The sequence below is a fragment of the Lissotriton vulgaris genome, chromosome 6, assembly GCF_964263255.1.
Source record: "Lissotriton vulgaris chromosome 6, aLisVul1.2, whole genome shotgun sequence".
In the NCBI taxonomy this organism is placed as follows: Eukaryota; Metazoa; Chordata; class Amphibia; order Caudata; family Salamandridae; genus Lissotriton; species Lissotriton vulgaris.
In genome coordinates this window covers 252,266,278-252,292,808 of record NC_141694.1, presented here as the reverse complement: position 1 = coordinate 252,292,808, position 26,531 = coordinate 252,266,278, and the positions used below count along the sequence as shown (strand labels likewise).

General features: G+C 47.9%; 1 protein-coding gene across 2 annotated transcripts in view; it reads right to left on the bottom strand.

Annotated features, from left to right (window-relative positions):
- PUM2 (pumilio RNA binding family member 2) overlaps window positions 1–26,531 on the bottom strand; it is a 755,055-nt gene that overhangs the window by 424,897 nt on the left and 303,627 nt on the right. For both annotated transcript variants that reach the window (XM_086926282.1, XM_086926283.1), the window contains exon 12: window positions 25,298–25,669. In XM_086926282.1, coding sequence (XP_086782408.1) covers window positions 25,298–25,669 — 372 coding nt within the window. The remainder of the gene's footprint in view (window positions 1–25,297; window positions 25,670–26,531) is intronic.

The following is a 26,531-nucleotide window of genomic DNA, read 5'->3' as shown; positions in this document are numbered from 1 at the left end:
AACTGCCGATGTCAGCAGGAGGAGAATCTCCTAAGTCTTGATGAGGCGCAGCTTGATCTGGGATGATGTAGTCATTGTATTCATCCCCCTCCTGATCCGAGTCTTGATTATCATCGTATGACATATCAGTATCCTCATCATGATCCCCATCCGGATCATCAGTTGGCTCCGACGTAGCCTGAGGCACTGGCCGCTGCGGTTGAGGAGGAGTCTGTATCGGGTGCACCGTAGGGACTACAGAAGATTGGTTCCTCACTGGTGTCGACGGAGCAGACCTACGCGGTGCTGGTCTTTCAGATTTCGACTTGTAGTCCTGCAGCATCTTGTGTGGGTCATGCAGGAATGTCGTCGGAACTGAAACCATGTCTTGTGGCTCATAGTCCCTAGAGTGGGCCGTCTGTTGATATTCGCCTCCGCCCTGTTCATATGCCTCCTCTGAATCTGTGTCCTGACTCTTGATGAGAAGTTGGGATGGGCTATTCGCATATTCAAAAACATCCTGTCCCTCTCCCTCAGAGTCCTCTTGGTCAAACAACTTAGTGGGAGGTAAAGAGGTAACCCTTCTCGGGGATGTCATTTCAGGCGTGACCCTTGTCAAAGAAATCGTCACCCGTCTCTCCGCAGCCAGTATCGTTGGTTGTTCCGTCGACGCCGGAGAAATCCTCGTCGACGATATAGGAATTATTGATGTCGACGCCACCGACGACGAGCCCGCCGTCGATGTAGATATTGTCGTCGTCGACGACATGACCGTCGTCGTCACTGCTGTCGTCGTCACCGCCGCCGGCGATGATGGTTTTCTCGTCGACGATGTCGTCGGCATACTCTCCGTCGACGTTGCCGTCGACGAGCTCTTCTTCGACAACGACGGAGCTTTTGGATCTTGGGCTTCATTTTCGTCGTTGACGGAGCCACCGTCGACGAAGTCTTCGTCGTAGAGGACTTGGAACTCCTCTCCGAAGAATGTGAGGAGGGTTTTTTGAAGGCCGGGTCTGTCTTCTCACCCGTAGGAGGCGAAACCAGTTCTGCCTTGTCCTTCCCACTGTGGTGGGGGGAACTTCCTGAACCCCGGCCATCAGACTCCCTGGGGGTCTTCTTTTAAGCCTTTGAGGGGCGCCCAATAGAGGAAGATGGGGAACCTCTACCCTTTTTCACGGACCTTCTTGAGGAAGCAAATGAAGCTGATTCCTCCTCATCACTGGAAACGAATAGTTTCTTACCTGCCGGTGTAGTTTTGCAGCTTGAAGATCTTTCTGGATTCACTATGCTGTGCATATTCCGCGGTCTTGTGGTTGGGTCCGAATTCGTAGTCTTTTCGTTTTTTTTTTTTTTTCGTAGCCCATGTGGGCGTCGGCATCACACCTCCTCGGGTGCATTTCCGGTGACGTCGGCATGCTTCCTGCGGAAGCTCCCACTCTTGGGCGCCATCTTCGGATTCTTTTTTCCGTGTTTCTTTCTTTTCCGAAGCAATGGCAATATTCTATTCAGGTGATAATTTCTTTACCACTTGTCCTTATATTCTGTTACTTCTTCTCCTCCTATTCTTTTTTTTTTTGACCACCTCTTCTCTCTCCAGCCTCATCTTTCTGGCGGAGGTGGGTGGGTTCGCTAGTGAATCCAGAAAGATCTTCAAGCTGCAAAACTACACCGACAGGTAAGAAACTATTCGTTTTGCAGCGTGAATCTTTCTGGATTCACTATGCTGTGCATAGATTTCGTAGCGGTTTCTCATTTCCGTGGTGGCTGGGTGGAAGATGAGCTCTGGTTTCTGAATATATGCTGGAGCACCCTATGTCTGACTTGTGCTTCCTTGTTCATCTGAACATCCACGCAATAGTGCTTCGTGAATGTGTGCAGCGAAGCCCATGTTGCCGCCAGGCCTATGTCTTGTATGGGTGTATTGGCCAGGAAGGCTATTGTAGCCCCCTTTTTTCTAGTGGAGTGGGCGCGTGCCCCCTCTGCCAGTTCTTCTCCTGCCCTTTTGTGGCAGAGTTGGATTGTTTGCGCGATCCCTCGTGCAATAGTGGTCTTAGTCACTGCCTTGCCCATGTAACTGTTGGCGAACGACACAAAGAACTGTTTCGTTTTCCTGTGTCCTTTTGTCTTTTCAATGTAATGCATGACCGCCCTTCTGGCGTCCAGGGTGTGCAGAGCTCGCTCTGCGCTAGTGGTTGGTTTTTGGAAAAAACTCGGTATCTGTATGGACTGGTTCATGTGGAACCTGGACACCACCTTCGGCATGAAGTGTGGGTCGGTCCTCATCACCACCCTGTCATTGTGTATTTGTAAGTAGGGCTCCTGTAGCGTTAGCGCTTGCAGCTCGCTCACTCTGCGTAAGGACGTAATTGCAACCAGGAAAGCAGTTTTCATAGTTAGCATCTTCAAGGAGGCCTTGTGAAGCGGCTCGAAGGGCTCCTTCATGAGTTCCGTCAGGACCACGTTTAAGTTCCATGCCGGTGGTGGCACCCGCTTGGGTGGTGCAATCCTTTTTGCTCCTTCCAGGAACCTCTTTACAACTTGTGATGTGAAGAAGCTTCTGCCCATCTCACCCCTTGTGTATGCCACTATAGCCGCCAGGTGAACTCTCAAGGAGGACGAGCTGAGGTTTTTGTCCAGTAAGTGTGTCAGGTACTTCAGTACCGTGGAGTCCTTCTTCATTTTATTGTGAAGTCTTTCCCTACTGCACCACATCGTGAACCTTTTCCACTTTGCGACATAGCACTTCCTTGTGCTGGGCCTTCGTGCCTCCCGAAGGACCCTGAGGGTGCTCTCTGGCAGTTTCAAATGTGCGAACTCGATGTCCTCAGGAGCCATGCTACTAGGCTCATGCTCTCTGGTTCTGGGTGCAGCACCTCTCCGTTCTGCATGGAGAGCAGGTCTTTTCTTCTGCTGAATCTGTGGGGTGCACACTGCGCCATCTCCATGATCTGCGAGTACCATGTCTGCCTCGCCCACTGCGGCGCGACCAGTATCAGGGTCATGGTGCTCGCTCTGCACTTGCTCAGTACTCTGCGTATCAGTGGTATCGGGGGAAAAGCGGACGCAAATTTCCCGGACCAATCTATCCATAGGGCATTCCCAAGGGACCCTTCTTCGTGTTGTCTGGATGCGAAGTTTCGGCATTTCGCATTCTGGCGTGTTGCAAACAGGTCCACTGATGGTGTTCCCCACCTGTTGAACAGCCTCCTTGTCTCCTGAGCATTGAGCTCCCACTCGTGGGATGCCGAGGTCTGACTGCTCAGCCAGTCTGCCTGAATGTTCAACTTCCCTGGTAGGTGTATGGCTAGCAGGTCTATCTGGAGAGGGATGGCCCACCTCCATATCTCCTGCGCCAGCGTCGAAAGCGTTGTTGACTGTTCCACCCTGTTTGCTGATGTAGAACATTGCCGTGGTGTTGTCTGTCTGTAGCAACACCCTCTGCCTGTACAGTCTTGTCTGGAAGGCTTTCAGTGCAAGGAAGATTGTCTTCCGTTCTAGGTAATTGATGTGCTTTGTCGCATCTGCTGGCGTCCAAAGACCCCTCACTTTGAGTTCCTCCATGTGAGCGCCCCATCCCTTCAGGGATGCGTCCGTGGTGATGGTCACTGTCGGAGTTGGGAGTGTAAGAGGCTGTCCCCTTGTTAAGTTCGTAATCAAAAGGAGAATGGACACTGGTATCTGCAAAAAACCAAATAGTTTTTTATCGAGAACCCTCATAGACTTCCTGGAATCGTGTCGTAGCGGTATATCTTTTATCCGCCCCCTCAGGAGTCATGGCATAGTCATTGGGTTAACGATTAACGTGCAGGGTGCCTGCCTCACCAGAGGCTACTTCTGGTATTTACAGAAGTGTCCAGAAATAAAAAGTGGGTAGAAAGACTGTTAAAATTAATGAGTAGATCAAAAAAGTGAATTTTATTTATAAAGTCTAATCACTAAGCTAAAAAACATTGTGATATTAAGTAGTCGAGTTATTGAACTACTATATCGTATTCAAAAGGGTGTCGACATGTTTCAGCTCTCGGGGCCCTACAGGGTCAGGGGAGCTTTCGTCAGGACAAGGACTAAAAAACAAACATACATGGAGATACACACACTATTTGTGTGGTATGAAATGCTGATGGCATGGAATTTCCAAGCTTTCTGATTGAGTTATTAGGCATCAACAGGGACTCGGAGTCGCTCCTGGAGTTTCACCATGCGGCCCGGATTTCGTGCCTAGTGCTGACTCTGCCCCTGGTTCCTGGTTTCCTTTTAACAGTCTTTCTACCCACTTTTTATTTCTGGACACTTCTGTAAATACCAGAAGTAGCCTCTGGTGAGGCAGGCACCCTGCACGTTAATCGTTAACCCAATGACTATGCCATGACTCCTGAGGGGGCGGATAAAAGATATACCGCTACGACACGATTCCAGGAAGTCTATGAGGGTTCTCGATAAAAAACTATTTGGTTTTTTGCAGATACCAGTGTCCATTCTCCTTTTGATTACCAATTACTCGCGTAGGGGAACTGAATGGACTCCATTTCCTCTTCCCTCCCTTTTTGATATCGAACCCTTGTTAAGTTCTCCAAGGTCCACCATGCCATCTCCTTCTGCACTGCGTGCATCACCACCACAAGATCCTCCCAACTGCCCGAAGCCTGTGACCATTGTTCCTGGAGCCATTCTTGCATGGGTCTCATGTGGAGCCGCACATTCGGCACTAGGTGGATGCACGATGCCAGCATCCCCATGATCTTGCTCGCAGTCCTCACTGTCCGAGCTTGCCCCTTACGGTATAGGCGAGTTTCCTGGACCAGTGCCCTTGCTCTCTTCTCGCTGGGGAACACTTTGCCCTGTAAGGTGTTGATCTCTGCCCCCAGGAAGATCTTCACTTGCTCCGGCTCCATTGATGATTTCTTCCAATGGACGGAGAACCCCAGGTTTATGAGTGTGCTCGTCACTGTATGTGCATGATGCTTGCACTTCTGGTACGAGTTTGCTTTCACCAGCCAGTCGTCCAGGTAAGGGTATACGTGTATCCCCTGTCTTCGTAAGTGCGCTGTGACTGCCGCGAGGCACTTCGTGAATACCCTCGGTGCTGATTTCAGTCCGAAGGCCAGCGTTGTGAACTGGTAGTGGCCTCCTCCGATTGCGAACCTGAGCATATGCTTGTGCTTCTCGTTCATCGGTATGTGTAAGTAGGCGTCCTTGAGGTCTATCGTGACCATGAAGTCTCTGACCTGCAATTGCGGCAGTACCTCCTGCAGGGAGGTCATTTTGAACTTTTGTGTTCTTATGAATTTGTTGAGGAACCTTAGGTCTAGGATGGGTCTCATTTTGTCGTCGACCTTTGGTACTAGGAAGTACGTTGAGTATATTCCCTTGTTCCTTTCCCTGAAGGGAACTCTTTCTATGGCCTGTTTTTGTAGAAGTTCTTGCACTTCTTCCTGAAGCCTCGCCAGCTGTTCTTTTGCTGGTGGCTTCCCCCTTGGTTTTCTGTTTGTTGGCTTTCTCTCCAACTCCAAGCAGTATCCGAATTGAATGATGTTTTGGATCCATTTGCCTGATGTTATTTCTCTCCATTCTTGGAGATAGAACTTTAATCTACCTCCCACTGGTGTCATGTGGTCGTAGATCATTAGATTGTCCTGACCCCTTCGTACGTGGTGCCCCCTGGGATCTTTTCTGTGGTCGGGCACCCGGAGGTGTCGGAAGTCACTTCGAGGTGGGCTGCTGCCCCCCTCTTCTATTCTGGCCACGGCCATTTCTCCCTCGAAAGGACTGACCTCTTGGTTGGTATCGCCAAGACTGCTTCTGGTGACCTTGCTGAGCCTGCGAGTCTGCCTGGTGCGTCTGCTGGAAGGCCTGGTGCGATGTACCTGGCTGGTTTCCACCTCTCCCGCCGGGCCTCCGTGCCGGGGTGCCTCTTCTGTTGCCTCTGAACTGCAATGCCCCCATGGACCTTGCCGTCTCGTTATCTTTTTTGAGTTGGCATAGTTTATCGTCAACTGTTGCCCCGAAAAGCGTTTCGCCGTTGAACGGTGTGTTCAGGATACTGTGTTGTACCTCGGGTTTGAACCCTGAGATCCTGAGTCATGCGTGTCTCCTTTCCGTGACACCCATCATCATGAGCCTGCTGGCGGTGTCTGCTCTGTCCAGGGCCGTCTTAAGGCAAGAATTTGCGGCGTTTTTCCCTTCGTCAATCAACTTTTCGGCCTTCTGCCTGGCATCCTGGGGTAGGTCCTTCACCAACTGCCCCAGCCCCTCCATGATTTGGTACATGTGCCTGTTCAACAGGGCGTTGGAATTAGCCATGCGCCAGTGGGTCGCGGCATTTCGCTCGATCCTTCTCCCCACCAGATCCATCCTCTTGCTCTCCTTATCCGGTGGTGGGCCCGAGGTAGTGGATACGCTCGCCCTCTTCCTAGCTGTGGCCGTGATAATGGAGTCAGCGGAGACCTCGCCTCGAATGTAGGCCGGGTCCTTTGAGGAGTGTTTGTATTTTTTCTCTGTTCTGGGAGTTACCGCCTTGCATGTTGCGGGCTCTTTGAACGCTTCCTTTCCCTGAGCCAAGACGCTCTCGAGCATTGGCAGGAACTGGCTTCTTGTTTGTGTTGGGAGCAATGTCTCTAGCAGGAAGTCTGCTTTCTGCTTTTCCTCGTCAAGCTTTAGCTTGAATGCCGTTGCGGCAGATTGCATCGCCGAGTTGTATGCCCCGATGTCGTCCGGCGGCGAGGGTCTCGAGGGGTATGAGTCGACCGCCTCTTCCGGGCTTTCGGTGTCGACGTCTAAGTAATCCTCCTCGCGTGGGTCAGAGGTGGCCGACTCGGCGTCCAACCTACTGCCCTCTTCGTCCTCATAGCTGTAATCCTCGTAGGGATTCTCTTCACCTTCCTGGTCGTCGACCATCTTGTCGCTAGGCACATGGTCGTCGACATGTTCTTCCTCTTCGACCCGATCTAGGACGGCGTGCTTGGTCTTGTGTGGGATCGTGAAGGCACTCATCTCGGCGGCGAAATCTTTTCTCCGCTGCAAGAGGCTTGCCATCTCGTCTTCTAGCCGACGTCTTTTCCTTTCCATCTTGGCCGCGTTTTTGGCTTCGGAACGTTCGGCCCCTCTCTTCGTCGCCTGGTTCGGCTGTGAGACTTTCGACGTCGACGGCTTGGACGTTGAACTGGCTTTCGGGTCCTTGGACGGTGCCGAGGCCTTAGGGTCTTTCTCCCTCGACGTCGATCGGTCCCTTTCGGCGACGATCTTCGACATTTTCTGCTGTTCAACAGCTTTCGGCGCCAGGGACTCCTTCTCCGAGGATCCGCTGGGCCTGCTTGTGGTCGCGGGCGGCAGATGTCGCTGCGTCGGTGCCTTCTGGCTCTTGGCCTTGTACTTTCGAGACTCAGAGTCTCTCGTGTTCTTGTGGGACGTCGAGTCTCCTACCTTATCAGGTGTCTTCTTGTAATCGGTCTCTACGACCGTGTAGCTGTCGTCTTCGGCGGCAGCGCTGTCCTCCTCCTCTGAGGACATCCCCAGCTCGTACAGCGATGGTGTCGGGGATTTTCCTTCGAGGTTGGCGTGCGCTATCCTCTGTCTCTTCCTCACACGAAGGGTCTTCTGGGCGAAGACGGCACAGGCGTTGCAGTCCTCGCTTCTGTGTTCTACCGGTAGGCAAAGGTTGCAAACCGGGTGCTGGTCCTTCTGCGCGTACTTGTGTCTGCAGTTCGGGCAGAACTTGAACGGCGTGTTGTCCATCCTCGTGCGTTCAGGCCTCCCTGACCGCGTGGTCGTCGACGATCGAAGTTCTCGAGGTTTTCACCTTCTTTTCTCTTCGTCAATGTTCTGTGAAGTCTTCTTTAGTCTTCTTCTTCCAATATCTCCTCCAACTTCCACTTTTTTCAGTACTTTCTCCAAAAATGTCTGGAGCCCAACGGGAACGATCCAGACCCGACCGCGGAAAAAAGAATCTGAAGATGGCGCCCAAGAGTGGGAGCTTCCGCAGGAAGCATGCCGACGTCACCGGAAATGCACCCGAGGAGGTGTGACGCCGACGCCCACAAGGGCTACGAAAAAAAAAAAACCAAAGAAAAGACTATGAATCTGGACCCAACCACAAGACCGCGGAATATGCACAGCATAGTGAATCCAGAAAGATTCACGCCGCAAAACTCCATGTTTCCTTTCCTTCTGCCTCTGCAGCCATGTAAGAAGCCTTCCAGCACGATCTCTCAAGGTCTTGGTGGAGAGAGTGCAGCAAATCTTACAGTCCTCTGCCTTGTGATCTGGATAAAGGCAGTAGATGCAATCCTTGCGCTTGTCCTCCACAAAAAGCCTTTTCTTCCCACAGGTGGAACAGGGCTTGAAAAGGGCTTTCTTCTTCTCCACCTCAGACAGCTTGATGGCAAGAGAGTTTTCTGAAGTAATCTGAAGAAAATCCTGAAGAAATAACTGTAGAAATGTTTTAGAAAGAGCTGAAAATAGAGCAGAGCTCAATGGAGACTCCCTGGCACAACGTGCGGTAGAAAATCCGAGGCTCTGAGGTTCCTTCAGGAAGGTTCTAAGGGTGAGGCTCTTCTGATTGGCTGATGCCTAGAGTTTGGTCTCTTTTACAAAAAGAGGCTGATATGCTACAAAAGGGAATGAGGCCTAGGCCTTTCCTTTCTCTTTTGTACCTACTACTATGGTATTTTTTATTACCGAGACTCCCAGTCCGACGACGGGGAATGATACAAAGCATGGGAATCTATGAAAGTTCCAATACTGGGGCCAATTCCCATACTTCTCAGGGTTTAACACAAGTGATGCAGACACATTTTATTATAAACTGTTAGATAAAACAGGGATAAAAACTATGTTGACAAATACTAAATTGGTTTATTCAGAAACATTTTATGAAAAAATTATTACATTTGGTTTTGATTTCTGGAAAAACAACATTGAAACAAAAACCATCTGGGGTACAAAAGAATGGCAGGTCCAAGGTTTAGAAGCATTATTTTGAGCCTGCATGATCCCAGAACAAATAATGTTCTTGAATGACACCATTCAACAGACTACTTGTCTTGGCCTAGCCAAGATTAAAGACTTAAACAAACCGTCTATTCCAAAGCCAATACCTGATAATACAACCACAGCTATTGAGATAGACGTATCCCACATTTTACATCAAAATAGAACACATCCTGATTGGAAAAAGTGGTTAATCTGGCCAACAGACACAAATAACTGTCAAGATAGATTCCTGAACAAAATACAGGGGTTCAAAATGACCAGACCAGACCCAAGATACTCCCAGAGACAACATCCAGGGATAGTAACAACATACAGTGTAGGGAAACTATGCCTTGAATGGCTACAGACATCCACACTGGCAGAAATTAAGCAACACTTGACTTTACTTAAAGACGGTGCTGACTTGCGCGATTTCATAATGGGACCACGCAAACAGCGTCAAAAACGTTTCATAGCGGCCAGTATATACGCTGCCTACAACGAAGCTTGGAAAGTGACTCAAATTGAGACAGCAGAGAAAATACGAGAAATTGATCGTATTAATTTAGAAAAATCACTTTCTGTTGTGGACAATGGGTTAATGACTCTGTCCTCCAGAATATATTCACTGTACAGTATTGTATCATCTGCTATCAATATAATAGATCAGGACTTGCTAATGTTACAACATGGTCAGTCCCAATTACGTTCTATTGTACAGCTAGGCTGGACGTTGCAAAACCTGCGTTCAGGCTATGTGCTATGGCGTTTAATCAACACAACGTCATTGTTCTCTATCTTTAACCTTACTGATAAACAAATCAGTTTGGCACAAAAAGGAGCAGACTACACGATTCTGAGCATTGAAAAACTTGAGAGATTACCATTGACAATGTCAGAAAGACCTGTCATTGAATGGATAATACACGGAATAATCACAATCCCGATAACAACTTTCCAATTTAAAAATTGCTAAGAGTATATACCAGCAGGCCAGTATGAAAGGTTGGGTAAAGGGTACATTAAGTCATCATGGAAATTACCTTATACACACACGTTATAGTGAACAAAAGCAGAATGTATTTCTTAGTGGTAATAATTGTAGACGATCACTAAGCGGTACATTTCAGTGCCAAGGTATTAATTTACATGGGGCCTGTGAGGAGACTTCAAATAACGTTTCATGCCACCAGCACGGCACACCTGCAACACAGATAGAGCCGTTCTTTAGACAACTTTCTAACGGGAGTTACGTTCTAATAACGGACCACAGCTGTTGTGGCATGGTGCCAGGGAAAGCATATCTCGTAAGCGTTAGTTCCATGGTCACTTGCTGTATGCAAGTATTGTATCCAAACGGCCCTCCTGATACAGAGGCGACTATTTCGCCTTCCTTGAATATCTCTTCTATACGAATTGATACTTAAAGCAGAATGAAGTCTGTTCTTTTACAGACAACCGTGCCTTTAACGTCATCAAAAGAAATGTATGATCTTCAAGTTGCAAGGACAACAGCAGAGATACATACACTTTTATCAACTAATTGCCCCATGCATTTCGTAGAAATGCTAAGCCAAATCCTAAAAATGTCTGATGCCAGTGGTATCGCACATGTATTTAAGACAATTTTTTCGGGACTGTTAACACCCTTCGAAGCAGTCCTGGGCATCTTTCCCAATTTTGTCCATTCGGTCTTTGGCGGCCTACCACTACTTTTGGGACTCTTAGCAGGAATTTTATTTTTGACTCTTCTGCTCCGATATGGCAAGCCAACCCGCATACAAGACTCCAGCAACAATGGAAGAAACAATCCTAGCTATACGCTATCTGGACCTCATAACTAAAATCCTTGGATTAGCCCGGCTAAGACATCTAAATATGACCTGGTTTCTTTCATTCAGACCTATATGGCAGAACTGCATCTCACCTGTGCTTCGATGTATGCTATGCGGAAAAGAATGCGTGTTGGACATTTGTCTTACACTACAATCAGCAGTACCAATGGATATCGATACTTTGCTAAGTCCCGTAACGGCTCATGCATCGTGCTGTCCCCAGCGGTTACCAATCCTGATGACGGCATTCGTTGAGACTTCACCACTACGATTAGGTGGTGTCAGTGAAGTACGAGATGAGAGCAACAACACCCAGGTACGACCTTCTGTGAGCATTGCTGATCCTGACATCGATGATAGCAATCATTCTCACGACGGCCCGGTTACATCATTTTCAACCATGGTCTAACTTTCACCTGAAGCTGTAGACTGTTTTTTTGCACATCTGTCTGAAGTAATGTTCTCCCCTGAACAGAAAGAATAACTTTTTAAGCAAACCGGCACACAGCGTTCCTCAGAACTCTGAATTTGGCCTTCAGCTTTGATAAACAAAAGCTACTGAAAACATTTGGAACTATTGTCTCCCCTGAAAACGAAATTCTTTTTTTCCAAATTCCAAAATATTTACCTTTTTTTGGCACATGTACTCTGCTTAAAGTAGAATTATTCATAAGGAACAGAGCTTCTATTTTTAGTATTTCTAGAGACAAAATTTTACCTCTGCCTCTAGCACACTTACAAGCAATTGCATTTATATGTGATGAAATAGTCTTGACCTTCTTTTCTGTATTAAGAGACATTTCATGTGTAATTTTCGCAAATCATTCAGCTAAATATATATGCATCCTTTTTTTTACTGAATGATTACACTGCTTAAAAAACGTACAGTACCAATAATCTTTCTCGTATTCCGCATACACCATTACGAATGCAAAAATGTATTTTGGGGTGGGTTGGAATACACATGCACCTTTACAGGTTTACTATTGCTTAGTTTTTAGTAATGATGGACATTAGATCGTGGAGTGGGTATTGTGTTTTTATCTAGGAACCTGAATCAATATTACCATTTTATGCCCTTGTACGGCTATAATCAATAATATCCCAATAATGGCATAAGAATCAGATCCATATTTCAGTAAATCGCCCTTGCAGTCCAAGCAGGGCAAAAGCTACTTCCTTAGATTCCTAGAAAGCACAACGAGTTCTTTCAACACACCAAACCTCCAGCAACCTGGGAAATCCCCACTTGCTTTGTTTTGATTTGTAATAGAACTCCTGCGAGCACTGTAAGAACGGCCAGTTCTTAGTGACATCTTTGACGTCTTATGTCCAAACCTTACGTCAAACTCAGCACCTTTCAGGTATAAAGGTACCAACGTTGCCTTAAGCAAACACACAGTGGTGGTTTTGGAGCAGAGCAGCTATCTACTTTCCGAGAGTCCAGCTGATGCGAAAAGCCCACGGACGCTGCCCCTCCTTTTTGACGCGCTGAGGAAGACGCTGTCTTTTCTCCTGCCGAGAAAATCCAGCTCCGGCGTTTCCAGCCTACCCTTGCGGGTGACTGGGATATCGAGGCCTGAGAGAGAGCTACCAGACCTCCTATATTCTATTCCCAAGGTACATTGCTGACTAAACCCTTAGAGAGAATTCTTGAATCAGATTCTTGGCAAAACCAACTTAACTTAAACTGCTACTTACTTACTCCTTCCCACGTATTAGGCCAGGTACACCGGGGTAGGCGTATTTTAGAAGCACCAGTTGAGCACGTTAGCCAATGTGTGTGTATATATATATATATATATATATATATATATATATATATATATATATATATATATATATATAATCCATTTTAAAGTGTCTTATGGCTAAGAAACCATATCAATGCTTTTACAGTATTATTTCATAATACTCCTTTTACTGTACGTACTTTACTTTATATTAAGTATTGCAATTGTGGCAATTCATTTCTACTCTTGCATGAGAAGGAAGACTGCTCAATAAATAATACCTTTTATTGAAAACGCCTGTCTCTCTCTTCTCTGCACTCTGGTGAAACTAAGAACGCACATCTGACTGAGTGAAATAGCTGTCTATTGTTTACACACGACTCTAGAGATTTACTCTTATTCTGAGGGAGCAAAGTTGTCATGTTTAATGTGGTTGTCGGAAGCTGAATCCCTTCTTGTCTGACCCAAGGAAGCTGATCTCTCCCTATTCATTCAAGAAAGTTTCCAGTGACCTCTGAGCTAGCTGGCGCAAACCTAAATTAAGTCTAATATAGTCAGTAGAGACCTAGATGACCTCAGTCCTACGTCTACACTGCTGTTTATGCGCAGAGCCTATTGGGAAAATAGGAACTACACTACAGGAGAAGAGGTAGGTACCCCAAAGGAAGGCACAGGGGGCTGTGGGGCACCGGGTGCAGGAGTGTCTTTTGGCGTCGGGAAATCTTACCCTCAGCTGGTCGCGGTTGGAGGGTGTCCCTGGTTCTGAGTCTGCAGGCGTCGTCTGGTTCGTTGAGGTGGATCTTTGGGCACTGGACTTCGGGTCCCAGTCGCCGGGGGGACGTCCTCGTGGTCTTGGTTCACTCCGGCAGGTGCAGTGAGATCGAAGCCAACACTATACTGTTGGAAAGTGGGTTATTGGTAGGGGCAAATGTAGGTCTGCCACTGGCAATAACCCACTTTCCAACATTTGGTGTTAAGCGGTGTGGATGAGGACTTGTGTTTGAAAAGTACACCTATAAAAATCCTCTAAATTGCCTTCGAACAAAACTTGAGTTTGATTTTTTGAATGTGGACTAAACTGTTTTTAATCCATTGTTTTGATTTTGCCAATTGTTCTAAGTCTATTGTGCCTAGTTTTTTGTGACCCAAAACTAGGGAACCATGGAGCTGGACCTGGCTAAACTGTCCCAGTTTAAGATGGCGGATCTTAGAGTACAGTGTAGGCTTAGGGGGCTGCATCCTGCCAAGAAGATGAGGAAGGCAGGGTTGCTTGAGTCCCTAAAGGCCTGGGCCAGGGCAGCGGAGGAGAACCCAAGGGGGTGGGAAGATGTCCCCCCCCCCCAACCTCACCCGAGAGGGGGGGGCGAGTATGAGACTTTTCCCAGCCAGGTGAATCAAGGGGGTGGTAGGAGTGGGGAAGGGTCCCTTACTCTGGTACCCCCACTGTCCCTTGCAGAGAGACAGCTTCAGGCTCAGTTTGAGTTGATTGCCTTGGAGAAGGAGAAATTGGAATTGGCTAAGAGAAAATGGGATAGGGAGAAGGAGAAGAGGGAATGGTGGCAGCGAAAGTGAAGAAGATGTTGAGATGTCCAGGGGAGGTAGATTTAAACCTAAACTTCCCAAGGGGATAGTACCCAAGTACACTTAAGGGTATGACATTGACAAGTGGCTAGCAGTTTTTTAGAGGGCTCTTAAAATGAGTAGGGTCCACTCTAGATATTGGGGTGCACTCCTATGGGAGTTGATTACAGTAGCTGGGAGGGATAGGCTCCTGACCCTGAAGGGAGAGGATGCAGAATCATACCAGCAGATGAAGGCATGCTTAGTCAAGAGATTTGGTCTGGCTCCAGAACAGTACAGGGTGAAGTTTAGAGGCACGCAGAAATTGAGTTCAAAGTCTTGGGTAGACTTTGTGGACGTTTCAGTAAAGGCACTGGAAGGCTGGATTGTTGGTAACAAAGTTGACACATATGAGGGATTGTATAATTTGTTTTTGAAAGAACACATTTTGACTCATTGTGCAGAAGAGAAGTTACGCCAGTATTTAGTGGACTCTAAGCTGACAGACCCCAGAGAGCTGGGGGAATCAGCTGATAAGTGGGTGAGAACTCGGGTTTCCATTCAGCATCAGGGGGGTGACCAGAAGAAAGGAGGACAGGTCCCTCCCCAGGGGAAAGCCCAGGGATATGAAGGTCAAAATCCTAAGGAGTCCTCCAAAGACCCACAAAAACCTGCACAAGGGGTGCCCCTGAGCCAACCCAAATTCAAAGGGAGGGGGTTTCAGGGAAAGCCTGGTAGGTTCTTTGATCCCTCAAAGGTGGGTAAGTGCTTTGATTGTAACCAGCCAGGGAATAAACAGGGAGATGCTGTCTGCACCAAGAAGCTCCCCACTAAGGGACCATCCACAGGGATTGCCAGTGTCCGTGTAGGGTGGTGTACAGAACAGGCAGGTGGTGGAAGCAACCTTAGTGTCCCTGGGTGGGGTGAGTATTGCCACCCTTGCTGCCTTAACTCCAAACATGGATAAGTACAGGCAGAGTCCTAAAGTTCTCCCGAGGCGCTCTGCCGGGAGCAACGTTACCCTGCCGCTTTTAATTTGTGTGCTTGGACATTGTGCACATCTTTGCTGTGTTTTTAATTCCCCTACCTGCACGCACTCCTGAGCGCCTCCTCGCTGATCGCTCCACTCCTCTGCCGAGCCGGTTGCTGGAGCGGGGACGGGCGAGGTCTGGCGGCCATCTTTGGGTGCTCTGGGGTTGACGCTGCAGTCTTTTGGCCACTCCCCCCGGCAAGCCATTTCAGGCGCATGACCGCTATCGCGCCTGTTCAGACTTTGGAACACAGATCTCCCGAAGCGCTCTGCCGGGAGCAACGTTACCCTGCCGCTTTTAATTTGTGTGCTTGGACATTGTGCACATCTTTGCTGTGTTTTTAATTCCCCTACCTGCACGCACTCCTGAGAGCCTCCTCGATGATCGCTCCCCTCCTCTGCCGAGCCGGTTGCTGGAGCGGGGACGGGCGAGGTCTGGCCGCCATCTTTGGGTGCTCTGGGGTTGACGCTGCAGTCTTTTGGCCACTCCCCCCCTGCCACGCCCCCCCACTTTGGATATATTGACGACACTCTCCCAGCCGTGCAGCGGGCGCTCCGAAGGCGCGCCGAAGTTGCGCCTAAGTTAAGCCCGTCTGCGCCCGGTCGGGACCAGGGGCCAAGCACCCTGCCCCTGTTCTTGTTTATTCCTCTGCACAATTGCTCTCTTATAATGTGACTCTGCCCATTGTTCCCTCCCTGCTTCAGCACATTGCTGCTCTTGGCATCTCTGCCCCTTCTCCCCCCTTGTCTGTTTTCACTTTGCTCACTCCCCTGCTGCTAGCTTCACCTCCCCCCTCCGTCTCTCTCCCTTCCTCTTTACCCATTATAGCCACTGCCTACCTTCTCAACACTCGATCGGCAGGGAGGCACAAGCTGGAGCTCTTCAACCTATTGGACGCTGATTCTCCCGATTATCTGTTTCTTACAGAGACTTGGTTCTCGGACGATTCCTTGCCTGATGTACTGTCCCACCCTCCCTGCATCCTACTACGCTCTTCGGGCGGACCGTCCTGATGGTAAAGCTGGTGGGGGTGTGGCTATGATTACTCGCTCCAATTTTCAGTTCCAGCTTCTTCCCCACCCTCCTATACCTGGTGTTGATTTCTTAGTTGCCCGCTCTGTCAATCTTCTAGCTCCCCTTACCATAGTCCTTATGTATCGCCCCCCTCAAAACATGCCCTCTTTTGTGTCCACTCTGCAGGAACTCTTTGCTACGCTCGTGGTCAATAATTCGTCCGTGCTCCTTTTGGGGGACTTTAATTATTGGCCAGGCGACCCCAGGGAAGACCAGTTTTCTAAAGATTTCTCGGCCACTCTCCAGTACCTCAACTTCCTCCCACACGTACACACCCCTACCAATGTCCATGGCCACATTTTAGATCAAATATGGTCAGTTAGTTGCACTATTCTCTCTCCCAGTATTCTTCCATGCACCTGGTCCGATCATTCTCTGATCTCCTTTTCCATCGACCTTGGTGCATCTGATAAACCCCTCCTACCCAAGAACATATCTGCTCGAAATTGGAATCGGGTCGATCTGAACTCTCTATGTGTTTCCCTCACTCCCTCTTCTCCTGATCTTTCCGAACTCCCCCTTGACCTCCAAGCAGACGCCGTAAATCACTGGCTGTCTTCTTCATGTGACTTGGTTGCCCCTCTCAGGAAAGTCAAGGCCTGCCGCACTCATGATGCCCATAAGTGGTTCACTGGCGAGTTGAAAACCCTCAAACTGGATCTCAGGCGCTCTGAACGCCATTGGAGGCACAACTATTGTCCCCTTTTGGGGGCCAAATACAAGTCACTTTTTGCCAACTATAAGAGGGCCGTCCTCTCAGCCAAAACCACTTATTTTTCGGAGAAAATCACACTTTCAGCCAACAAGTCCAAAGAGATTTTTTCCATAGTTCGCAATTTAGTTGCCTCGGATAGGGTGAACCGTAATCTTGTCCCTTCCCAAGCTCTCTGCTCATCCCTTAATGACTTCTTCATAGAGAAGATTGCGAAGATTAAATCTAACATTCCAGCTGCATCTTCGCCACTTCCTCCCTCTTTTCTTGACCACTTTCCCTTTATCTCCATGGACTCTTTCCTTGCTTTACTCCAGAAAGTTAAGTCAGGCTCTCCGGCTGACTGTGCTCCAGCTTGCATTCTGAGAGAGCTGTTCATCAATTGTTCTGCCCCCCCCCTCTCCCTCCTCAATGCCTCTATTTTTTCAGCCCTAGTTCCTAAATCTTTTAAATCGGCCATAGTTCTCCCAATTTAAAAAAATCCTGGCTTAGACCCTTCCCTTCCGTCTAATTTTAGACTCATCTCCTTTCTTCCATATCTAAGGAAGATCTTGGAGAGCCACATCACTGCCAGCCTCTCTACTTTCATTGAGGATAACCACATCTTGGCCTCCCACCAAGTGGGATTCCGCCCTGTCCGTTCTACCGAGTCAGTGGTCCTATCCGTCCTTGACGAGCTAAAGAGCAAGGCCGATTCCAACTTACCCCAAGCCTTGGTGCTCCTTGACCTGTCCGCTGCATTTGACACGGTTGATCATTCCATTCTACTCGCCGTGACAGCGCAGCGGGCGTTCGAGGCACAACCCTCTCTTGGCTTGCCTCTTTTCTGGAATGACAGACCCAGGCGGTCCATCTTTCCGGCTTCTCTGCATCCACCCGCCTGATTCCTTGTGGGGTCCCCCAAGGATCTTCCTGGTCCCTCCTCCTTTTTAACCTTTATATCCACCCCCATATAGTTTCTCTTCTACACATAGTGGTCTCCGTGTATAATTATGCGGACGACCTCCAGCTTGTTTTTGATCTTTCCTCTCCCCTGGACTCCCTGCCCAAATTTCATTCTACCCTTGTTTTTATTTCTGAGTGGATGAACCACAATCACCTTAAACTTAATCTGGACAAGACGGAGCTGGTCCTGACTGGTGCTACCACCTCCCCTTGGTCCGCCACCTTCAGGCCTTCCACCTTCGGCCTTCCTCCAGTACCGGCGGCCTCAGCTAGGACCTTGGGCATTAAGGTCAGTCGGCACCTCTCCATGCATGCCCAGATTAGTTCAGTGGTTTCCTCCTGCTTCCTATCCCTCCGGATCATTCGGAAAGTTTACCGTTTTTTTTCTCCTGATGCTCTCAATCTTATCATTTTGGCCATGATTCTCTCCCGTCTTGACTACGGGAATAGCCTCTACGTGGGTATCCCAGCCTACGAACTTCGTCGTCTTCAGGCTATTCAGAATCAGGCCGCCCGTCTCATCCACCACCTTCCTAAGTCCCACCACATCACTCCTGTTTTGAAATCCCTTCACTGGCTCCCCATTTGCCAGAGATCCCTTTTTAAGCTCGGATGCCTGGCCTTCATGGCTCGGGCCCGTACCGCCCCGGTTTTCATTAACTCCCTCATCACTTCCTACACCCCCAGTCGTACCCTCCGATCCTCCAATCAGGCTCTTCTTAATGTTCCTCGCTTCCGCAGGTCCAAAACTGGAGGTACCAGATTCTCTGTACTAGCTCCCCGCTTCTGGAACAGCTTTCCGTTGCACATTAGATCCACTCCAGTCTACTTACAATTTCGCAAGGCCCTCAAGACTTTTCTGTTCTCCCAAGCGTACTCCTGCTGATCTTCATCTTGGTAGATTTCTGTGTTCTCAGTCATAACTCTAGCGCCAGGAAGCCGCTTGGCTCTATCAAGAACTTTCCACTTCAACTTCAACTAAAGTGAATGGGACTGAGGTTGAGGCTTTCAGAGACACTGGGGCTAGTGTAACTATGGTCCTGGAAAAACTGGTGCCGCCAGAGAGGTTGTTACCTGGTGAGTTTCACCAGGTGACATATGCAGACAGCACTACCAAACTCCATCCCATGGCTGTGGTGGATTAGGAATGGGGAGGTGTGACAGGCCCTATGAAGGTAGCTGTGTCAAAGGTGCTCCCAGTCCAGTGTTTACTGGGCAATGATCCTGAAGCCTCTGCGTGGTCAGATGTGGCGAGAGGACTCCATTTGAAAATAATGGAGCTCTCTGAATGGGTATGTGCTGTGACTAGGTCACAGACTAGCCAGAAGGGAGGAACTGGACACTTGGACCCTGGAACAAAGGGCCAAGCATCCAAGGACAAGGGAACTGGGTCTGGTGAGCCAGCCCAGGGAACTCCAGAGGTGCAGGAAGAATCTAACCCTGATGGGGAGGGCCTCTGAGGGAGGGGCCTCTGAGGGAGGGACCTCTGAGGGAGGGACTCCATCCCTGCCAGAGCTGTCAGATTTGGCAGAACTGACAGAAGCAGGTGGACCCTCCAGAGAGGAGTTCAGTCAGGGACAGCGTGGCTGTGCCACCCTTGAGAGCTTGAGGTGAATTGCTTCTAAGCAAGAGGAGGGGGATGACAGTGGGTTTCACAAACTCTACTGGGAAGATGGACTGCTTTATACTGAGGCCAGAAACCGCAAGGAAGGGGCCACCAGGAGATTGGTGGTGCCCCAGAAGTACAGAGAGTTCATCCTGACTTTGAGTCACGATATCCCCTTGGCAGGGCATTTGGGACGGACAAAGACATGAAACCGGTTGGCGAACCATTTCTACTGGCCCAATATGTCTGAAAAGGTAAAGGAGTTTTGCAGCTCCTGTGTAATCTGTCAGGCCAGTGGCAAGGCAGGGGGCAAGACACAGGCTCCCCTAATACCACTGCCAGTGGCTGGGGTTCCTTTTAAAAGGGTGGGGATGGCCATTGTTGTTCCCCTGGACCCACCTACTGCATCAGGGAATAGGTATATCTTAGTGGTAGTTGACCATGCTACTAGATACCCTGAAGCCATACCTCTTAAAACCATTGATGCACCTGCGGTGGCTAGAGCACTGCTTGGTGTGTTCACCAGAGTGGGTTTTCCAAAAGAGGTGGTGTCCGATAGGGGCACAACCTTCCTGTCCAGCTATCTGTTTGCTATGTGGGATGAGTGTGGTGTCGACTACAAGTTCACCACCCCCTATCACCCACAAGAAAATGGTCTTGTTTAGAGATTCAACAAAACCCTGAAGGAGCATGATAAATGGGTTGTCAGAGAAACTCAGGAGGAGATGGGATGTTCTCCTCCCATGCTTACTGTTTGCCTACAGGGAGGTGCCACAGAAAGGGGTTGGTTGCAGTCCTTTTGAGCTGGTGTTTGGACACCCTGTGAGGGGGCCATTGAGACTGCTAAGCGAGTCTTCAGAGAAGTCTCTTAAAGAAGATAAGGACAATCTGCTTGATTATGTGCTAGGCCTGAGATCTAGAATGGTAGAGTACATGTACATGGCAAACAGGAAACTGGAGGCCACCCAGGGGCTTATGAAGCACTGGTATGATCAAAAGGCTACTATGCCCGAGTATACTCCAGGACAGTTGGTGTGGGTGTTGGAGCCTGTGGCTCCCAGGGCCCTCCATGACAAGTGGAGTGGGCCCTATCCAATCTTAGAAAAGAAGGGTGAGGTTGGTTGACCTTGGCACCCCCAGGAACCCTCACAGGGTCCCGCATGTGAATAGATTGAAACCACACCATGACAGGGCAGACATGACCATGTTACTGGTCACTGATGAGGGTGTGGAGGAGGAAACTGAGCCTGTGCCCGACCTGCTCTCCACTAATGTGCAAGATGGGTCAGTGGAGGGAGTCTTACTCTCTCCCAAATTGACAGACCAGCAGCACAGAGACTGTAAGCAGGTGCTAGAGCAGTTTGCTGGCCTGTTCTCTTTGACCCCAGGCATCACTGAGTGGTGTGTGCACAACATTGACACTGGTGACAGCCTACCTATCAAAAATAAACTGTACAGGTCGTTTGACCATGTCAGAGCCAGAATTAAAGCCGAGGTTGCTAAGATTCTGGAGCTGGGGGTAACTGAACCGTCTGAGAGTCCATGGGCCAGTCCAGTGGTACTGGTATCTAAACCTAACCCTAACTCTCAGGGGAGACCCAAGGAGTTAAGGTTCTGTGTGGACTACAGAGGTTTGAATGCAGTCACAAAGACGGACACTCACCCTATACCTAGAGCTGATGAGCTCATTGATAGGTTAGGGGCTGCTAAGTACCGGAATACTTTTTATTTGACTTCAGGTTACTGGCAGATTGCCCTCACTGATTGAGCAAAGGAGAGGTCCGCATTCTCCACACCAGAGGGACATTATCAGTTCAAGGCAATGCCCTTTGGATTAAGGAATGCACCTGCCACCTTCCAAAGGTTGGTGAACAGGATCTTGTCTGGGTTGGAACAGTTCAGTGCAGCTAACCTGGATGATATAGCTGTATACTGTTCTACCTGGGGGGGATCACTTAAACCACCTAAGGGAAGTGCTTCAGGCCATGCAGCAGGCAGGCCTGACTATTAAGGCAAGCAAGTGCCAAATAGGGCAGAGTTCTGTGGTGTACCTGGGCCACCTGGTAGGTGGGGGCCATGTACAGCCTCTCCAATCTAAAATCCAAACTATTTTGGATTGGACAGCTCCTGTTACCCAGACTCAGATCAGGGCATTCTTTGGACTGACAGGGTACTATAGAAGGTGTGTTCAAAATTATGGGACCATTGTGGGGCCCCTAACAGAACTGACTTCTAAAAAGAGGCCCAAAAAGGTGATTTGGACCCCAGAGTGTCAGAAGGCTTTTGACACTCTGAAAGCTGCTATGTGTTCAGCACCAGTGTTACTGGCCCCTGACTACACAAACGAATTTGTAGTTCAGACTGACGCTTCAGAGCAAGGGATTGGTGCAGTTTTGTCAAAGCTGAATGAAGGGATCCTTGACCAGCCAGATCCTTTATTAGCAGGAGGCTTCTTCCCAGAAAGCAGAGGTGGAGTGCCATTGAGAGAGAGGCTTTTGCTGTGGTGTGGTCACTGAAAAAGTTGACACCATATTTGTTTGGGACTCACTTTCGTGTTCAAACTGACCACAGGCCTCTCAGGTGGCTCATGTAGATGAGAGGGGAGAATCCCACGCTGTTAAGGTGGTCCATTTCCCTATAGGGAATGTACTTTACAGTGGAACACAGACCTGGGATTGCCCATGCCAATGCAGATGGACTTTCCAGATTTTTCCACTAAGCCGATGAGGACTACCAGGGTGTAGGTTAGTAACCCATCACCTTTTGTTTGGGGGAGGTGGGGGGGCGCTATGTTGCAAAGTCATCCTGTGCCCTGGGCACCCCCAAACATTTGCTGACTGGAACTGGTGGTAACTGACTGACCGACCCTGGGCTCTATTTAACCAGGCCCAGGGCCAGTGCAAGCTAAAAGGAACACATTAGAATACAGTTAAGACGCCCAACATACACTAAGGCACCCTATGGTGGGGTACCCCTGTAATTGGCATGACCTACCACCGAAGCCCAAAGTACGTAATAGAGCAGGGTATTGAAACTACCTAGAAGTCTCCAGTATCCTGGGGCATGGCAGTTTAGAGGCCAGCAGATTCTCTGCACCAGCATGTGTGCAGTGGTGAAGCCTGAGGTCAGTTTAAAAGCTGCACTGGTGGCCAGGACAGCTTCTAAACCTTAAATTGTGCCCAAACTCTACTTTGGGGGTAGGGGCCCTTAAAAATTAAAAACCTACCATGTTTTTGCATATTAGGGACCCCCAGGGTCAACCCTAGGTATCCCAGGGATGGAGGGTCAGTTATCTATAAGGAGCGCGCTTATAAAATACGTTTTTATATGCCTGGGTAAAGTGAAATGTTACATTTCACTCCCCACATTGTATTTAAGAGCTGCTCATATTCGACTTTGATGCTAGAAGAAGTGGGTAAGGATAATCTGCAATCTTTCTGCAAATTCAGAACCCCTGAAGTCTCCCCTAGTTGCACAGGGGGTGGGGGTCCTGTAGAAATTAGGGAAATACTTATTAAATATGGTTTTATAAGCCCTGGTTCTTGAAAAGTGGCCCAGGTCATTTTCCCTATTGCAAACCCCATGGCCCATAGGTTAACATGGTAGGAAGTGATTGATTAATAAATATTGATAGGAGAGGACTAGTCGGACCATTCAAAGACTTCCCAGAATTGTAGTAGTAAATCCAACAATATTATATTGTTAAATTTCTCCTAAAGTGTACATACAATAAGTTTTGAGACTTTCTTGTATGTAAGTCCAAATTCAGTCTTTCAGTGGTCTGCCCTGATTGGTCAGAGTTAAGTGGATTAGCCAGTTTGCTGGGAGGGTAGTGTGCTGTTCTATAGGAATGCCAGGCCAGGAGGTGGCGTTGTAAACTACGCTCTTCAAAGGCAAGAGGGGAGGCCTGGGTTTCAGTCCACTATGACAGTCGTGACCCAGAGTCAGGGCTAGGCTTAAGAAAGGTATGTGCAGATGGTAGGGGGGGGGGGGGGGGGGTTCCAGCAAGGAGGTAAGAGCTGGCTAATCAGCCATTATGGATTTGGAAGAATGATCCACTCTGGGACAAACTAATGCCACACTCCACAGGATGTGGTTATAACTATGAGGAGTTGCCCTGCTCTCATTGGTCAGCAGTGACCTGGTGCTTGACCAGAGAATTTTGAATACGTATCTGAGAGGGGCAGAGCCCTCCAGATCTGCTGCTTGAAACTGTATGAAGCAAGAAGTGCCCTGCTGGAGATTTTTTTGCTGTGCAAAGAACTCTAAGGCCTGACCTATGAAGACTGCACCGTCTGAAACTTCAGCCCTGTGGATTACCTTGCTGCCAAAGGACTCAAGAGTGGAAACTCCCTGCAAGCTACAGGTTAACAGAGCTCACCTCAACAGCCCCAGAAAGAATTAAAAGCCTGGAGTACCAGTGGATTTGTAAGGGTTTTGTTCAAGTGGATTGCGGATTTGAAGTTTCACACTTTCAAGGACCCTCTTGGAGATTCCAAAACCTTGGATGGTGTGTTGCATACTTTGGGACCCGCAAGCAGAACGCCAGGAAGGTGCTCTAACTGGACTACACTAGCTGAAGAAGGCGGCCCACTCTAGTGGTTAGAATTCTTGAGAACAATTTATAAAGGTGTGTCCCTGACAGAGAAAACGAAATGACTTAAAGGGGCGCTGTTGGTTTCTAAGCACTAGAAAGTGACTAATTTTTAAAAATTCATATCTCTGGTTCCCTACAGTGGATTATTTTTCGTTTTGGTGTCATTTAAAAGATAAAAATATCACCTATTCTTTATAAATTGGTGTTGGATTTTTATTTTGTGTTGTATCCTAATTATTTACTGAAATTGTGTTTTTAAATGCTTTACATACCTGTCTTTGAAGTTAAGCCTGTCTGCTCGCAGCCACGTTACCAAGGGTTGAGCAAAGGAATACTTTTCTAAGACCTATGCTGAGTTCTATCATGTGTTAGTGGCCCTATTGCCAGTGGCAGACCTACACTTGCCCCTACCAATAACCCACTTTCCAACATATACCCTTGAACAAGTCATGCATGGTAATAGAGTTACATATTGGGAGGGGGGGGCGCACACACCCATTAAACAGTGTTAACTGGGAGTGATTGGTTAATTTAAAGTTAAAATGAGACCCTGTTTTACAACATACTGGGAGTGATGCTGGTATAGCATTGGATTGCCATTAACTAGCTGAATCCCTAGGTTCCAATAAGTCAGGAATGGAAAAGAGACTTGATTGAGTGGCACTGGCAGACAAGGCCCACATAAAAGTCTCCAGAAGAGATGGCAGACCTTCTAGCATTTCGGCTAGGACTACCTCTGAACGCCTCCATATCTGCCACACACACAAATTCCTCTTAACAGATATCGACCTCCACTGATATAATGGTCCAGCAAGAGGGGAAGGAAGTGTAGTAAGAAAGGGAATCTGTGTCTTAACAGGGCAAGGATAATAACTTGGGGATACAGAGGGAGTCCAACTTTGATCATTAGTGGTGTAGAGATTTAAATGATTACGTACAATATCGTATTAGAGTACGGTTTGACCATTTCTCCTTCCCCTAAACTATTTAACAGTAATTTTCTACATTTTATATTCTGAATGCTACTGATAAACTAAGTTAGTGCATAACCTAAGATCCGTATTTATTTTAATATCTAATTCAAGCTTAATTTGTAAAATCAGACATTTGTAAACCTATACAAATCATGAAAGGAGGTCTATGATACATAAATTTCCACAGTGAATCAGACTCAAACTCAAACACCATAAAGAATCTGAACATTATGCCTCAAAGTTATAAAGCAGATTGCTACTGTGCCAGGTAAACAGACACTTACCAGAGTTAAATCCGCCAAGAGCAGATCCAATAGCTGCACCTAAGGAGCTAGCACTTCCAAACCCAAGAGACGCACTTCCTGGTTGACCGTGTCCTGAACCATGAGAGAAAAGGGAACTACTCTGGGAGTTGTTGGTCAGCGAGTTATTCCCATAGAAAGAACTAGTTTGGAGGTTATTTTGTTGCTGCTGATGCTGCTGCTGATGTTGCTGATGCTGATGTAGATGCTGCTGCTGTTGCTGCTGTTGCTGCTGTTGTTGCTGTTGCTGTTGTTGCTGCTGCTGCTGCTGCTGCTGGGTACCAAGGGGTCGAAATAAGCCATTTGTGGCTCCTGAAATATTGTTTGCTGCTCCGGAGGCTGATGCTGCTGCAGCTGGAAAATAGTTTCTCAATTAACAAGATGTTTTGGGAAATTTACCCTTTAATAGAACAAGACAATATTGCCAAAAAAAATAAATAAAAATCACACTCAAATGTTGTAAATCTTTCATATTTCATATGACTTAAAAACAGAACTATGTTAAAAGAATGCTTCAAAAGAAATGGGGCTAAGCTGGTGCATCACGCTCACTGTAGCCAAAAATGAACAACTATAAAGATATTCACATATGTTAAATGCAAAGTCAATTTATGTGCTTATACTTTGATATATAATTTATATGCAGATGAGCACAGTGTAATGAATTTATTACTACTGATGAGTGTGGAGAGAAACCTTGCCTCAAGTGTATCACAATGCCACTACACCCCTGAACAATGATAGCATACTTTGAGCATCCGCATATAATGTTTATGGCATGGCAATTCCATAAGTACGGGAATATTTCCAGGAGACCTAAAACAAAAGTCTGCATACACCCTTTACTAAAGAAAACAAACCTGGACCTGCTAAACCCTGACAACTACAGATGGGACTGCCCTCTATTGAATGACATCCTACCTTCAAAACAGAACAAATGTCATCCACGCCCCCCCATTTCTCATCCAAACCATGCTTCACAAAAGCAGGGATACCTCAAGGCTATATCTTCCCAGCTTTTGAGACTATTCCCTACTCCAACCCTCCTTACATCATCTCATACATCTATACTATTCTGATCCTACCAAAAACCTTTCTAAACCCTCGGACTCCTCCCCCTACACCTCCCTTTTACTCATCCCCCTCCACCTCCCTTTTACTAATCACAAGCCTCCTCCTAGTGCTATGAGCTCCAAAACAAAAAAAGAAAACAAAA